The sequence below is a fragment of the Rhagoletis pomonella genome, unplaced genomic scaffold (assembly GCF_013731165.1).
Source record: "Rhagoletis pomonella isolate Grant_MI unplaced genomic scaffold, Rhpom_1.0 Rhpom_scaffold_04098, whole genome shotgun sequence".
NCBI lineage: Eukaryota > Metazoa > Arthropoda > Insecta > Diptera > Tephritidae > Rhagoletis > Rhagoletis pomonella.
In genome coordinates, this window is record NW_023462648.1 from 1,239 (window position 1) to 17,815 (window position 16,577).

Here is a 16,577-nt window from a genome sequence, read left to right on the forward strand (position 1 = left end):
AATGAATGATTTTTGTTGAAGCTGCACTTTAATAAAACAATAATAAATATTAACTAAACAACAGAAATATAGCCAAATAAGGCGTTTACATTATTTTGGTCATGGGCGTACGTACGGATCTGACTAATCATGTCGTCTTAGACTTAAACTTTTCATGCCCGTGGATACAAAACTAAGCTGTTCAAATTAACGCTTTTTGTTTGTATTTATTTATGAGTACGTGCTATACCACTGTGATCTTAAGTGATCTTAAGTAATATTATCAAGTTTTAAATTTTGTTGTTGTTATAACGCGCCAGATTTTCTAGTTAGTTTTGCTTCCATTCGTCGTATTGCTCCAAAAGTAGGCGGGTTGCTGTGACAAACATTTAAAATTGTATGGCTTCGTGGAAGGTAAAAAGTAGTATCAATGCTATTTGTGCCAGAGAAAGTTTTTTGTCAATTTAAATTAAGTTATATATACATACATATACACATATAATGATGAACAACAAACATTCATTATTTCTTTCATATTAAGGCCCCTTTCAGACACGTCAAGTCTTATTTCAAGACAGCTCGTTCGTAGGCGACGGAGGCGAGACGAATGTACTCTTCCCCTCTCTTCTCACCTCCTTCACCTACGAACCGGGCAGACTTGTCTTGACGTGTCTGAAAGGGTCTAATGACTATAAAGGACTAAATTTAGCTAGGAAAGCGATGAAGTTTTTTAAATAAGGCAACAAAATGTACACACAAAAAAAAAGTTAAGCTAATTCGATGATCCAATACTAGTTTTACAATTTTGCGTATACTCGATATTTACAGAACAAATAGGTCTCCTATGCAAAAACCTATTATAGCACAAGCAAACCCAACTGCATGAAATTTTGTGAAAACGCCCCTCTAATCTAAGTATACTACAGGTAACGAGGCAAATCAGCTGTGTATGCCTTTTCTAAAGCGACCATGCATGTATCTACATATATACATATATACATTTCCCAACTACTGCCATCAGGTTGGTCTACGGACGCCGCAGCAGATAAAAAGCGGCAAGAGAACAAGCTGACTTCTGACAGTTGACAATCGCTAGCGCTCTCGCTTTGTGTTGTATTCGATTGTTGTAGCTCGCTGAAGTTGGAGCAACAATTTTTGGAGCGCTCATCACTCAACAAAACAGCATATCGGCAAATCGTTTTCACTTTTTTCTTGTTGTTCAACGAAATGAGTTAATTGACTCAATTGTTTAGCTGCAAGATACAATATTTAACAGCTGCAATTCTTGGCAAATCGCGAAATAAATCTTGGAATTCATTGAAAAACGTCGACTTGGTGATTTCCCTAAGCTGCATTTACTTCTGAAGGCTATGAGCGCTTGGAACGTGGCATTTTCGTTTGAAAACAAGCAAGGTAAACCTTAAATGGAAATACAGATGAATTTTACTGGGTAACACTCAAAATTCTATTTATAATCAAAATTTTGCAGTTTAGTGTATCTACAAAGTACCTAGTGAAGTTGAAACAAGAGCTTAATTGATAAAAAAAATGTGTTTTTTTTTTCATTTTACAGATAAGCAGAAATAGCTGCGTAATCTGCAGCGAAAATAATAGCTACGTACACAAGATAGCTAAGCTTAAGCAAAGCTGGGTGTATTACGCTTGTGTTAACATTGGCATTGAAGCGCACAGTTTCAGCTAGACAAAATGATTCCTGGCTATGGACCCGTCATGCAAGCCCTATTGGGCACGCTCTTCACCTGGGGATTGACAGCTGCAGGCGCTGCTTGCGTTATATTCGTACGCGGCAACCAACGCAAATCGCTTGACGCCGCACTAGGCTTTGCAGCTGGCGTCATGGTCGCCGCCTCATTTTGGTCACTGTTGAATCCGGCCATTGAAATGGCTGAAAGTTCTCATCTCTATGGCGTTTACGCCTTTATGCCGGTTTCTGGTGGTTTTCTATTGGGTGCCATATTTGTTTACGGTTGTGACCGGCTGATGTCGTATCTGGGTCTGAACAGCACGAATATGATGATTTCAATGACACAAACAAATAAGGATAAAGCCGATATAGCTATTGATGATATGCGCAACAGTCAAGGTGTATTGGATCGCACTGCTGCCAAAAGTATGGATAGCTTCTCCGATTGCTTGAGCACACAACACGGCAATATCGAGACACGACGACGCAAGAAGAATAGTGCCACGGAGGTGGAAGCCCAACGTACATATATGACAGAATCCCAGCGCAATCTTGAGAATGCAGTGGCGCAGTGGAAGCGCATCATGTTACTGGTGGTTGCAATCACCGTGCACAACATACCCGAAGGTCTGGCAGTTGGTGTCAGTTTCGGTGCCATTGGCAGTACTGAGTCTTCCACATTTGAGGCAGCAAGAAATCTGGCAATTGGCATTGGTATACAAAACTTTCCAGAAGGTCTGGCTGTCAGTTTGCCACTACATGCGGCTGGGTTTAGTGTGGGGCGTGCATTATGGTATGGACAACTTTCCGGTATGGTGGAACCGATTTTCGGCATTTTAGGTGCAGTGGCAGTGACCTTTGCCAATCTCATACTACCTTACGCACTATCATTTGCGGCGGGCGCTATGATCTACATTGTAGCAGACGACATATTGCCCGAAGCACATGCGAGTGGCAATGGAACGATTGCCACTTGGGGCACGGTAGCTGGGTTCCTTATAATGATGTGCCTTGAAGTGACCCTATCCTGATGTTGCCACTACTGCCGTTGTTATATATTTAATAACCAGATGTACAAAAGGAGAATGCAGAAAACAAGCTGTATATTTTTTAAAGATGTACTAATTTAAATTTGTGTGTCCTGCGGCTATGTGTACACAAAATATGTGTATGTCATCGTTAGATTCGTAGGTTGTGTATATATATTTATATACATGTACATGTATGTATGTAAGTCTGTATGGCTGGCTTAAACTACTTAAATGTGAAATTTTCGATTCGGTTTGAATTGAGAAAGTTATTCAAGCACAATTTTTGTGAGAAAGGATTTTAGTAAGCTTAACAAAAATAGAAAAACCAAAAAACAGCAAATGCCACAGACGGCAGAAGACAACTGAGTATTAATTTTGTAAATATTTTAAAACTAAATATGTTTGTAAACCACTTGATTTTAGAAATCTCTTTTCAGCATAATGCTGCGAATAATTGATTGCTTTTATGGCATTATTTAACGTATCTCATAGGAATCCTGCTCAATAGCAGCAGCAGTAAAACTTAATTAGTTTTTAACTATCTTCTGTGTATGTTTGAAAGCACAAAAAGTGTAAAAAACACTACGTAATTTAATAAACAATAAAAACAAAAATACATTCAGCTAAAGTGAAGGTGCCATGTTTAATTGTACAAGTAGTTTGTATAAGTAGTAGCATTGAAATAGTGTACTAAACATTTGCCGCTGGTAGTACAGTATGTAGTAGGCAATCTATCAACTTGTATACACTTCAAAAACTGCAAACGGATGGTATACGCAAATGCCTATGATCTAACAACAACAATAACAACAACTACTTGTTAAGATAACTTAATTAAAGAATGATAAATTCAAAAATGTCACGATAATTTGTGATGTGTGCTGATAAAAGCGCCTACGTGCATTTGAATGTTTCTTAGATATCTTAACAAAAATATATAGATATATGGGTCATTTCCAAACGAAGTGCTATTTTGTTGTTCCCACTTCTTAAATTTTTTATGGTGGTAAAAACGATAAATCAAAAAAAAAAACAGCATTATACAATCCAAATAATTCTGCTGTTTTATTATTGTAAGCCGTTTTGCTTTCTTTTGCAAACGGTATTTTATTGATATATTTTACCTACTCCATATAAAAATATTTGTCCCCGCTCAGGTTATTCGATAATCAACATGAAAAAAGTTTAAACAAAAAAACAATTAAAAAAGGCGTAACTGTTTGTGAATGACCACCTTTTTTATGTTTTATTCTATTTTTACCTGAGTGTCCCTTTTTTTAATTTTGCCGTGATATTAGCATTCGTATTTTTGCTTGCCTAAGTGCATTGCAGTTAAAAAGCGCAAAATGTTGTTGATCGAATGACATAAGAATTAAAAGTAATTATTTTGTGTTTTAAGTGAATCTATCACTGCACCATGGTAAGTACGGCGGAATATTTCCTGAATGTCACCCAGGTTTTTATGCAAAAAAAAAAAACTAAAAATAAGTTAATTACTTATGTCTGTTAACTTCTTAAGAAGTTTCAATTATATCCTTGTTTTTATATTTTGGTGAAATAATAATCTTAGAAAAAAAAAAACAAAAATTGTATGGGAAATTGTTGCCGAAGAAAGATTAAACAAAAAGCCTGCCTCCCAAGAAAATGACATGGAACCATGAAAAATGTTAAGAAGAAGGTGGAAGCTTTTTTCACAACATTAGCTTATCGCTTAGCTATCGGTTAGTAAAGTTTTTTCGAACAGTTTCTAAACTTATTTAATACTTTAACTTAAAATAAGAAAAAAATTAATAATTTTTAAAGAGCCTGAAAGCAGTTTCGTATTCTGCACATATTTTCACGTCGGCAAACGATATCAGAGGATAAATTTACCAATCTTAAAAAATATATAAAAATACACTTTGTTTGGAAATTACTCATATATGTATAAGGAAAGAACCTTTTAGTCATCAAGCGTTTATAATGTTTTGCACGCGGTTTTTTTCTACATTATCAAGATTTGCTAAAATGAGCTTATATGTATATTTATAATACTATATATACATTTATAAGTACACACATAGAGTTATGTGTGCACATGCGTTCAGCACTAATCCCGGTGAGACACTTGATTGATCTCACATAAAGTCAGTCTATAATTCATATAGGACTATTTATGGCTTTTCAAATATTATTGTTTTATTATAGATTGCGTGCCATTTTTCTGTTAAAACTTAATTCTTGGACATAATTGTTTTTTTTTTTCAATGACTTCCAAGAACCCATTCAGACAAATATAAAATTGCACAAAGAAAAGTCAAGTATGTTCATACTTTTACCTAAATACCTGGCGATAAGTGTACGTATGCATATCTGTAAGTTTTACATAATTTCACAGTTGCAGTTTTTGATGGCACTGTGAAGCTGCGCTGTAGTCAAGTACCGGTGCTTGTAGAGTACTTATCTGAATTAACTAAAGATACAAACGCATACTCATTTGAAAGTTGTTATCTATCAACTAGCAACAGATATTGCTAAGTCAAAGGTAGGTGGCCGCTGTGGTGTAGTGGTTAGCTGTGTGCTATGCCATTCCGCAGGGCCAGGGTTCAAGACCGATTCAACCCAACATAAAAAAAAAAATAAAAAAAAAAAAAAATTTTTTTAATAGCTTTCGCCCCCAGACTGGCAAGTGTATTCCGAGTGTATTTCTACCATGAAAAACAGCTTCTCATAAAAATACAATCGCCGTTCGGCGTCGGCGTAAAACTGTAGGTCCCTCCCCTTTGTGTAAAAACATCAAGGCGCACGCCACAAATCGGAGGAGAAGCTCGGTCAATTAAGGTTGACGGCAGAGTCTTTGCATTTTTATATTTTACTTTTTATAAAAAAAATAATAAATTAATCAGAATAAATCGTGGGCATAGCTATTTTTTCAGAATATAGAAATATTCGGCACTGTATTGTTAGTGGACATGAAACTACTTTAAATACTGGTACGTTACCCATCAAAAACTAAAAATCTAACAAATTTTACATAGCGCACTTTGCAGGTGGACTACTGTGATGTTTAAACAACCCAATTCTTTAACAAGAAATAAAATTTGTTTTGTACATTCATGTACTGGAAACAAAATCTAAATATGTATAACAAATACACGCTTAGAAAATTTTAATACAAAATATATAATTTGAGATAAAAAGTATATTTAAGAAGCTCTTTTACGCAGATTTTTGTGTTTTATGAATGCGCGAATGATATGAAAAACATTCCCACAAAACCATTTGAGGCTCGAAATTGGTGTTCATTTGTAGGTTCCTCTATTTGTGATATTAAGACGCATATCATAAAATTGGGGAAGAAGCTCGGCCTAAGGTAAGCGCCAAAATTTTTTTTAAAGCAGATAACAAAAAGATTAACCCTTTTTTTGTAAGCACATGAAAAAGAAAACTTTATGAAACATTTCCTCACGTATCTTAGAAATGCGTATTCGAAAGGTCGGAGAATTTATATTAAAGATTGCCGTTTTTGTCTACATTTGTCAGTGGAAATGCCCATAAGAATGGTATCACGTGTTGCCATTACAATCATTTATGTAATGAGTAGTTCGCAGTTCGCATTAATAATTTTGTAATACCTGGTTAAAAGTTGCCTCTTCAGAATATTTAATACACACTATGCAATAATTTTTTTTTTAATTGAAATTTCAGCAAGTATTTAAAAAAATTATTTCAATTTTAAACGTACATACATTTCTGTGCCATTTTTTAAAACAACTGAAGTGCCTTTAGAAGGTTTGACTTAGGGTTAAAAAATAATAAGTTTCGCCTCCTTTAATAAAATATCACAGATACAGATGCGTGCAACTAATTAGCAACGAGATTCAAAACGATATTGCCTGCAAATTATGTTTATTTATTTATTTTTAATAATCTTCATTTAAAATATAATTCAATCTATATCAGAAACCACAATAACAAAAGTTGCAAAGCTTGCACAAATTGCAAAAAAATTAATCAAACTTAAAAAAATCGTCATCAAAATTTCAAAATTTTTAATTAGAATATTTAGAAAATTTTCGGGTATGCAGTTTTGTAGCCCATTCAATTTTAGTATAATAAAGTGCAAGTTTCAAGTTTGCTGAAAATTGCCGTTGATTTATTTAGATTTTTTTTTGTCGAGTGTTGCGGATTTTTTTCCATGTAAAAAAAAATTTTTTATCATGTGTTATATGGAAGAAAATGCGCAACACCCTCCACAAAAAAAATTCTAAAAAATCAACGGTAATTTTTAGCGACTTGAAACTTGCACTTTATTATACTAAAATTGAATGGGCTACAAAATTGCATACCCGAAAATTTTCCAAATATTCTAATTAAAAATTTTGAAATTTTGATGACGATTTTTTGAAGTTTGATTAATTTTTTTGCAATTTGTGCAAGCTTTGCAACTTTTGTTATTGTGGTTTCTGATATAAATTGAATTATATTTTAAATGAAAATTATTAAAAATAAATAAATAAACATAATTTGCAAGCAATATCGTTTTGAATTTCGTTGCTAATTAGTTGCACGCATCTGTATCTATGTAAGCATCAGACCTTCCCAATTTGATTAATTCCTTCATATGTATATCTACAAGTAACTCTGGACTACCTTTGATCGCTCGAGTTCAGCTATTCTCGACTAACGTAAAATCATTATAGGTAAGCGATCATAAATGAATGGCGTTTTCTTTTCTACAAAAAATGGAATCTGGCAAACGTTTAGTAGGGAGAAAATTTTGAAAACTTTGATTATAGGGGCCTTTTATAAGAAAAAAAATTGGCATATTTCTGTTTCGCAAATTATCCAGCGACACTTGCTCACCAGCTAAGCATTTTTAGCAATGAAATTTCTGGTTTAGCTGTCTGTGTTGTATTTAACCGAACAAAGGGTGGCGCGTTCCAAAATTATTTCAGAAAATATTAATTTCTTGTAAACGCTGCTTATTAAATGAAATTATTATTATGTTTTTGTTGCAAAGTGCAGTCAGTTATCATGGAATAGTCAAGCTTACTAAGAACGCCAGAAACACGTTTTCCCAGGGATTAGTTTTAAAGCAATTATAACTGTAAGCGTATTTTCAGTTATAATAAAACCGTCATAACTGTAAGCTAGCATTTTATGCAGATAGTAATCAACTATGTTTGTATTTACTATTTCCATTGCGTTATATTAACTATGTATGTAATAAAATTCTAAATGCTTAGTAAACCTGTTACAAAATATACATATATTTCTAATCAGTATATAGCTAACAATTGAGTGTTTCGCGATTGCGCGTTGACTTACCTTCATTTTGTCGTACAGTTCTGGATTTTCATAGCGATCTATATTCGATATGGGATATTCGTTCGGATCACAAATCATTCGCTTATTTTTACAGGCTTCAACCCATAAAATCGAAACGACAGGTATATTCCAGTTTTTAGCTTTTTTGTATGTGGATAACAGACCATCTTTAAATATCACATGTGTTGTACCTCTGTAAAAGCGCAAATATTTTATTATTTCAAAAATTCATTTTTATATATGGATCAAAACTTTATACCTAAGAAGTTTGTGATTTACGCGTGCGCCTAATTGGGAAATTACTTTTTTTACACCTTCAGACCTATTGTCTTCGCCGGTACGTACTTCTACATAAACCACAATGTCACGCATTAGCTCCTCGATCGAAGGCGGTGGAGGTGGTTGGCGTTCCTCTACACTGATAATATCTTGTTCTTCATGTGGTACGTCAAAGTTGGTATAAGCAGCGTTATTGGGATTTCTAATTGAGGAAATTTTGTGAGTTAATCATAAACATTGGGAGTTCAGAAAATACTTACTTTAAAGCCCTCATTGCTCGCACGCGTACTGTGGCAGAAGGGCTATTGAGATCACGTTGTATGCGCGCCATTTGTGGATTCTGGTTAGTTGTTGCGGGTGTCGTAGGCTCTTGCGTGAGAGTTCCTTCGACGTTGTTAAGGCTGGCTTGAGGAGCTGTGTTGCTGTCCGTTGATTTTGCCTTGGAATTTATTGCAGTTTTAGAAGAAGTTGCAACGGAGTTACTTTGGTTGCTTTCAAGTACCACCTCTTTGAAAGTTGCTGGTGGCGTTTCGGATATCAAGAGCTTTTGCTGTGAACGCATTACATCGGCGCTGCTCACATAGTCGCTCAATTCGCCTGTAAGCCGTTGTTGGATCACGCAATATGCGCGCGCATATTGGAAAGAAGTCACGGAAATAAAACGTAAAATAAAATATAAAAAAAACTATAAGTAAATTCCAAGAGATCAACAAATTTAGGAACTAAATTATTTTTCACAATTGCTTTTTTTTCTTTTTGTTATCATTTGCGCTATGTCAGAAAATGACAGCGCGAATTTTTCGCAGTGTTACCAGCTAGGTACCTCACATTACCGATAACGCAACAAGCGGAGCGCACTCCGCGCGTCACTCACCATTTATTATAAATAATTTAGTACACATGAAATTTGGAATTAGCCGCTTTTTGTTGTTTTATGTTTCAAAAGTATAGGAAATTTTGAAATAAATTCTTTTTAACAAATTGATATTAGATTCATGACAGTGGAATATTTTTAACTTACACAGGTTTTTTTGCTTTCCCAGGCAAAGACTCTCTGTCGTCAGCTCCATGTACAAGAAAACTGAAATTTTCTATGGATCCTTGGGAAGAGCTACTGAGCCCACTGTCCTCATTAGATGGCACCAATGGCTGGTCAGGTTTGCTTGCAAAAATTTTCAACAATCGCTCATCCCGAATGCTTAATCGACGTTTATTTCGCACAGGCGAGTTCTCCACCATTTCGGTTTGTTTCACTTGGCTTTCTCGCAGTGGCTTCTTTTTCACCATACAATTATTTGTCGGCTGAACATCTTTTCGGGATTTTTCAAGCGCAGTTGCATAGGTTAGCTTTTGCCATGTCGGGGCTCTTGTCACAAACTTATCCATAGTAAACGTACTAGTAACTTTTGTTGACGCAATAAGCGCCAAACGCTGATAATCTTCCAATTAATTAATATTGCAATAGTCTTAAATCTCCAAAATGTAAATTGTACACAAGAACTGCAATTTCGAATGCACCAGTATAAAATGCCTGACAAATTTTGAAAATGACAATCGAGCGTGAGTGGAATGTGGAATGCAAGTTGTCACTTTTTTGGAAACGTTTGGAAAGCAGAACTTTTAAAGCAACGCAGGGTTGCATTTGACAATGAAAAGTTGTAGCCGCAAAAACAACAATAATAAGATATACTTGACAGCAGTGTTGCCAAGTTCTGCATTTGAAAAAGCACTAAAACCAAAGAAAAATCGCGTTTTTTCTCAAAAAAGCACCCAATTTTTTATTGGAGTATTTAAAAGACACTGTATGCATAAAATGCCCATTTTATTGTAGGTTTGCCGATTCAAATTAATAAAAATTAATGTTTCTTGCTCGGCGGTTTACTGTTACGAGATACCGGTGCTTTTTTAATATCATCATAATCATTACGAAACTTCCAATTGCTCTAAATTAAACTTCCACTTTTGTTGCAGATACAGTTATGGTGTCTTCTAGCTAAAAGAAGCAACAAAAAAAAAAAACCAAGCACCAAACTCAAAAATTTTTGCGTTTTGAATTAAGAAAAGCTCTAAATTTAGTGCGAAAAGCACGAATTTGGCAACAGTGGTTGACAGACACTTTGCACAATCGTACAGTTCCATAAGGCCCTGTCTCTACGGGAAAATACTGATGTCGAGACAACCAAGTCACAAAATATATTTCCAATGGAGACCGCTCATTTCTCATGGGCTGTACACGATAACTCGAGCAAAAATTTGGTAAGGGGGTTGCCCTTTATCCAAGGTAGGTTGGGATTGAAAATGGGCGAAATCGGGCAATAACTACGCCCACCTCCCAAGTTAGTATTTGAAGTAGAGTTTTGGCATAAAATAGAACGGTTCCACAATTTTTGGAAAATGGGCGTGGCCCCGCTCACTAATGATTAAATGCTGTTTCTCTGTAGTCCCTTTACCTTTTCCTTTCCATTCCATTCCAGACGTATACGTATATATACGTACATATGTATATATACATATATACGTTCTCTGCCTAAATCAGTGATCGCTGTACTAACACATTCAAACGATTCAATGAGTGAGACTGAAACATACATGTGCTCAGAGAGCGCTCAGTGAGCTACGGCCTGCCGACCACTGGCCTAAATATTTTAAATGAAAAACTGCGAAATTTAGATTTTTTTTGGAATTGTTTCTAACCCGAAATCAAATAATAGAGCCGATTCAAGTTTTCTGATTTATTTTTCGAAATTGCTCAAACTCAAAGCCTTGACATACATAATTTGTTATTTTTCATTGGAGTTTTATGTTCTGAGAATTATATACTACATTTTTGGTAGTATAAACATAAAACCAAAGAGAACAACATTTAAAATGAAAAAATATATATATTTACAATGAAACTAAAAAATTACATATTATATGTATTTAGAAATAAAAGCAATTTAGAAAGAGGAATATAAAGGTGACTTTTGTAGAACTTAAGCTATTTACTTTTGTGATATACTTATACGTATGCGAATAAATATTACTTTTGAACAGAAAAATTCCGTAATTTTTTCTGAATTTTTCATTTATTTACGTACGAGTATTTTTTTTCAGTTGTTATATAATTACTTGTATGATTATTAATAAAAACGTTGTGATTTTCCACAACATTTAATATTTATTTTGTGAATATTTCTAGGACATATTTCAGTCTTTATTTTAGAAGCAAAAAAATAGTAGAAGATACAAATACATACAAGTGGATAAGATATAGGGCTAAACAAATGAAAAAAATCAAACAATTATGGCAATATTGTATACATTGTATTACACATACAAACATAGTTTATTACACTACAGCGCAACTTACAAATAAATAAATTTCTAATAACTAAATATTGCAGATACATATTCATACATATTGCCGCCAGTACTCAATTAAGACTGAGTAAAAAAAAAAAATCATAAAGACGTTGCTCCACAGTGTGCCGTAAGATGAAAATTTATTTTAATTCCTTATCATGCTTGCCGATAATCTTCGATGCTCGCAAATATTATAGTTATTTTTTTAAAGCAGTATTTCTCGATTGCCCTATTAAGTTTATTTTAATGGGTCAATCAAACTTTTCTTTTTTCATGTAACAAAGTTCTGCCAAAGGAAAAAAAACAATTTCTTTTCGAAAATCTAGAACTTCTAATTTTTTTCTGATTTAGCAAGTTTATTTTTTGAATAACTCAAAAACTGATAACAGAACGCCCAAAACCGGTATATCTTCAATCCAAATTTGACAAGGGATAAAGGAAATATTTCCACAGTAGTTATATCATATTCCTACCCTTTAAGAAACACAACCAAACTGAAATCTCCAAAGCTATTAAAGTTACAAAAATGGTTCTCGTTTTAAAGACAATACTTGTGGCTATATAAAAGAATACGAAAAATTAAAAAAACAGAATTGGAAATTTAAAAATCGTAAAAGCGAAAACTTATATAAATTTGTGGAACATTTTTTTTTAATATAATTATATGAAGATTTGAAGTATGAATTTTTTTTTTGCAGAATATATGTAAATTAAAAATAAATTTAAATTAAATATAAATTGTTAACATAACAGTATTAAGATTTTGCAAAAAAAAAAAATATTTTCGAATGTTTATAAGTTCATATTGTATTAAAAATCGGGTCTTCGCCTTCACGATTTGTTCAATTTCATAATTCTGTAGATTGCTTATTGTCAAATTTACTTTATTCTTTTTTTATAGCTCTAAATATCTAATTTAAAATGAAACCAGAACCATTTTTATAACTATGTATAATAGTTTCTGAGGTATTCAAAAATTATGAAATTTAGAATTTCGCATAACTTTCGAAAAAAAACTTTTAGTTTTTTTCTTTGACGAAACTTTGTTATATGAGAAAAAAAGTTCTTGGTCGATTTGACAGTCCCTGGACCTCTATTTTATTTTACTTCCTTAATTTTTTTCTTTTTTGAAGCGACATTCTTCCCGTAAACACGCGATATGTATTAAAAAATAATAACCGATGTCAAGTACGTGTGTATGCATGTATGTTTGATACAATTTTTTTCAAATTCAATTCATTTTGCCAATATAGTGCGCTAAAATTTCAAGCGATAATTGCACTTTCCTTTCTACAAAACACTGTATAAATATGTATATTTTTCATATTGATTTAAGTAAAAAATCACATGCATCCTTATAAAAAATGCTTAAAATTAAATCGTTATTGCTCCAAACATTTTTCTAACATTTATTCTCTCCAATTTCATTCTGCCCGTTTACATAGTTGCATCGCTAATGCCCCACTACCCGCTCTTACTCATGCGCACTAATCAGGCTGCGCGCATCCCACAATGATAACTGCGATTGGGAGAGTCGATGATGTCGCGCATGAAGTAATTTATATGGATAGTAGGGTGGCTGGTGTGCCGGATACTGATGAAATGTGGCAATGGGTAGCGGTTGTGCAGGTTGCGGCTCGACAATTTGTTGTTGTGAAGCAGAGATTTTACGCGAAATTTTCGGCTCTTTCTGTTTTGGACTCTTCTTTGAAGACTTAATGAAATTCGGTATACGAGCTAGTAGACCACAATAATAGGGATCATCTTGTTTCTTACGTTGTTCAGATTTACTACTACTCTTTTGTGTTGGCGTGAGCATTGGCACTGATTGATTATAGACTTCATAATCGGGCTGCAAAAAGAGAGTGAAATGAAAAAAAAGGAATCAGATTAATGTCATGAGCAGCTAAGTACGCCTAAAATACGAGTATCACCTTTTTTCTAGGCTAACCACTAGCAGTTCAAAATGTAGTAAGTAATCAAAATTAGAGTACATTTTTGATTTCCCAGTATGCAACTCTATACTGTAGATGTGTGTTGGTGTGTGAATGTATGTACATATGTGTGTGCAGGTGCGTGTAGGTGATCAAGTGCAGGAGGTGTACGGCAGGGTACAAGCCGGGAAATATATACAAAAGATCGTGTTAATAAATTGTACGGAAAATTTTTTTGTATGCTTCTAAAAGGTACGTACATTAGGGTGAATCACCCTACATACAATTAAAAAAAAAATCGCTATTGTTTTTCCATCGCACATTTATAAAATCTATTATATTTTAAGACTTCCGCCAAAATATTTCGGAAAATTATTAAGATTTGCGTGACTGAAAAATGTACGAGTTTTTCATAAATAAAAATAGTTTTTAAAAATATTTTTTTTTCTAAAAAGTCACCTCAGATAATAAAAGAATTTAAACTTAAAAGGTTTACAAACAATTTTTTAAAAAATCCCAACGGAATTAGAATAAACAGGTTTTGGCATGTATTTTTAGATCGGTCTAGCTAACGCAAATCGTAGTATTTCTCTGAAATATTTTGGAGAAAATCTTAAAATATAACATTTTCTTAAATTTCATGAAAATACGACTACGATTGAATCCATCGCGATAGCCCAGAATAAATTTTATAATTGCGGTGGAAAAACCGCATCCTAATGTACATAGTATGCATGAAAATTTGAAATTTTTGCTATTACCCTGCCAGAAATTGTACCATTTCAGAAATAGTCACGTAACTAGGTTATGGTGATGGATACTATTTGCTGTTAAATATCTTTCCCGTGGATATAATTGCCCATGGCATATTGAATAGGTATGTGGCGGAGGAGCGGATGTCAACAAAATCAACAACAAAATACACGCGGCTCTCTGGAAAGCAACGAACCTATACGTTGAACCTAATGGTAAGGTTTGTTACACAGTTTGATATAAGCTGGAAAATGGAAAAAACTGGGGCTTGCCTATTTGGGCCGAACTTCAAAAATTCTATAAAAACTTGTTATCTTTCAAGCGGAGATTCAGGCAATGGTAATCTGCGGCAGAGAGTGCCACAAAAGACGCACACTCTCGAAATATATCTGCTTGATGTTGGACATTTAGGCCGCCCTAACCTCTAAGCTAGTATATGATTGCTTTAGTGTCATAAACGCTCTAGGAGCGAAAAACAAAATCTAATGCGGGCAGGAAACATTAATTCATCTGTATGTAAATTTAGTGGCCAAAAAGTTCTATGTGGACCGGCCTTTACACATTTGCTAAGTGCTTGGCCAAGGCTTCTCCCGGACCAGGGGTCGAACCCAGGCCAGAAATATGGACGATATTGAACATAGATGAGAAATTTTAGCCACGTTAGCCATTGAAGTCGTCTCATGGGTGGACAACAAAAGCCAGGGCGTACTCGAATGTAATGAAGGACCAACTGAAGGAGGATTCATCTACACATTGCATGGAAAAATGGTATACAAATCGTTGCCTTAATATAGAAAGGCCCTATCTGACATCGTCGCTGATTTACAAAAAGTCGTAACTAACTAAAAATCGAAAATTTACGTTTTAATTGATTATGATGCATTTGATCGAATTATGTGACCTCACATCGTTTTATGCAATAAAAGATTTTAGTTAGTTACGGCTTTGTGCATTTCAGCAACGATGTGAGATAGGGCCTTTCTATATTAAGGCAACGAAATACAAAATAATCTATACATATAATAAAATGGTAACAGGCCGATGTCTGTACATTATATATATTAAAGAAAAATTAATATGGCGGGTCTGCCTTCGGGCAATAATAGCCAAATCAAAAATTTTTTGAATTCTTGTCTGTCTATCTGTCTGTCTGTCCGTTATCCGTCTGCCTGTATGTGCTCCTACCGAGTTTGGTGGGGATTGGTGAGGGGACTTTAGAGCTATAGCATTTTATCATAAGCGGGCGGTGCCACGCCCATTTTCCAAAAATTTCATAACTGTCTTATTTTATGCCGAAATTCTGCTTCGAAAACCTAACTTCAACAATTTTGATCCAGTATTTGTGGAAATATCGTAAATTTGCATATTTCGAAAATACCGTTATATGGGAGGTGGGCGTGGCTATTGTCCGGTTTTAGGAACATATGTAAGTATATTTGAGTAAAACAATTCCTTCTACTCACCTTTGGCACATATGGGCTTTCATCGATAAATCCTGCATTAAAAACGCTGCGACGGCGTCCTTTACTCGAATGACTTGAATGATTCGAATGATTCGAATTATTTGAATTATTCGAGTCATCAGAAGCGGCAGGTGTGGGATAAATGAGACCGACCTGACTCTCAATGGTTGAATACGGATCCTCACTGCCTGCTGTCGGCACACGCATACCCATCGCATCCAGCGACTTAGGTAGCGCCTGCAAGCGATTTTTCAGCATATCAATAGCGACTATATTAATGACCAGAATCCAAAGCGGGTTATTGATTAGATTATTATTGGATTTGACTAATGAAATGGCTGACAAGCATTGTCGTTCCAGACGTCTACTTTCCGGATATGAACGTGAGAATTCACGATTTATATTAGTCGTATATTTGCGCATATCGAAGAGCTGCAAAAGAGGTGAGAGTTATTTAAAAACTTTCAAAGCTTAGGAATTTCTGTGCCAGCAATTTACCTTTGCTGATGTGCCTGGCGCTAGCGCCATATTTGGCATTTGTAATATATCCGCGCCAATAACCGTCTCCTCGTTAGCCATTGAAGTGTTGTGTACGAAGACATTGCTCTTGCCATAACGTTTGATAAGTATATTACCAATATCATCCATTTTAATTTTGAAACCTTCACCGACTGATTTTTTCGCTACTTTTGTATCAGCATCACGCATGGGATTATCAAAACCGCTCAAGCCGATTCTGCGTTTTGGAGAGGAAGAAGTTAATGTATAAGTTAAATGA

General features: G+C 34.5%; 2 protein-coding genes across 2 annotated transcripts; one reads left to right on the plus strand and one right to left on the minus strand.

Moving 5' to 3' along the window:
* The first annotated feature begins 1,010 nt into the window (after positions 1–1,010).
* On the plus strand, positions 1,011–3,716 carry LOC118754538 (zinc transporter ZIP11-like). Its single transcript, XM_036489411.1, has 2 exons — positions 1,011–1,392; positions 1,553–3,716. Exon 2 carries the CDS (start codon positions 1,687–1,689, stop codon positions 2,713–2,715), a length of 1,029 nt encoding a protein of 342 aa, XP_036345304.1. The 5' UTR covers positions 1,011–1,392; positions 1,553–1,686; the 3' UTR covers positions 2,716–3,716.
* An 8,720-nt stretch (positions 3,717–12,436) lies between these two features.
* On the minus strand, positions 12,437–16,531 carry LOC118754537. Its single transcript, XM_036489410.1, has 3 exons — positions 16,298–16,531; positions 15,800–16,231; positions 12,437–13,501 (listed from the first exon to the last, which is right to left on the minus strand). The coding sequence occupies exons 1-3, from the start codon at positions 16,505–16,507 to the stop codon at positions 13,124–13,126; spliced, it is 1,020 nt and encodes a 339-aa protein (XP_036345303.1). The 5' UTR covers positions 16,508–16,531; the 3' UTR covers positions 12,437–13,123.
* Between the last annotated feature and the right edge of the window lie 46 nt (positions 16,532–16,577).

Coding starts and splice junctions, on each gene's coding strand:
- LOC118754538 (XM_036489411.1), top strand. CDS start 1,687: ATGATTCCTGGCTATGGACCCGTCATGCAAGCCCTATTGGGCACGCTC.
- LOC118754537 (XM_036489410.1), bottom strand. CDS start 16,507: ATGCGTGATGCTGATACAAAAGTAGCGAAAAAATCAGTCGGTGAAGGT. Junction 16,232..16,297: donor CGCCAGGCACATCAGCAAAG/GTAAATTGCTGG, acceptor CCTCTTTTGCAG/CTCTTCGATATGCGCAAATA. Junction 13,502..15,799: donor AAAGCCCATATGTGCCAAAG/GTGAGTAGAAGG, acceptor CTCTTTTTGCAG/CCCGATTATGAAGTCTATAA.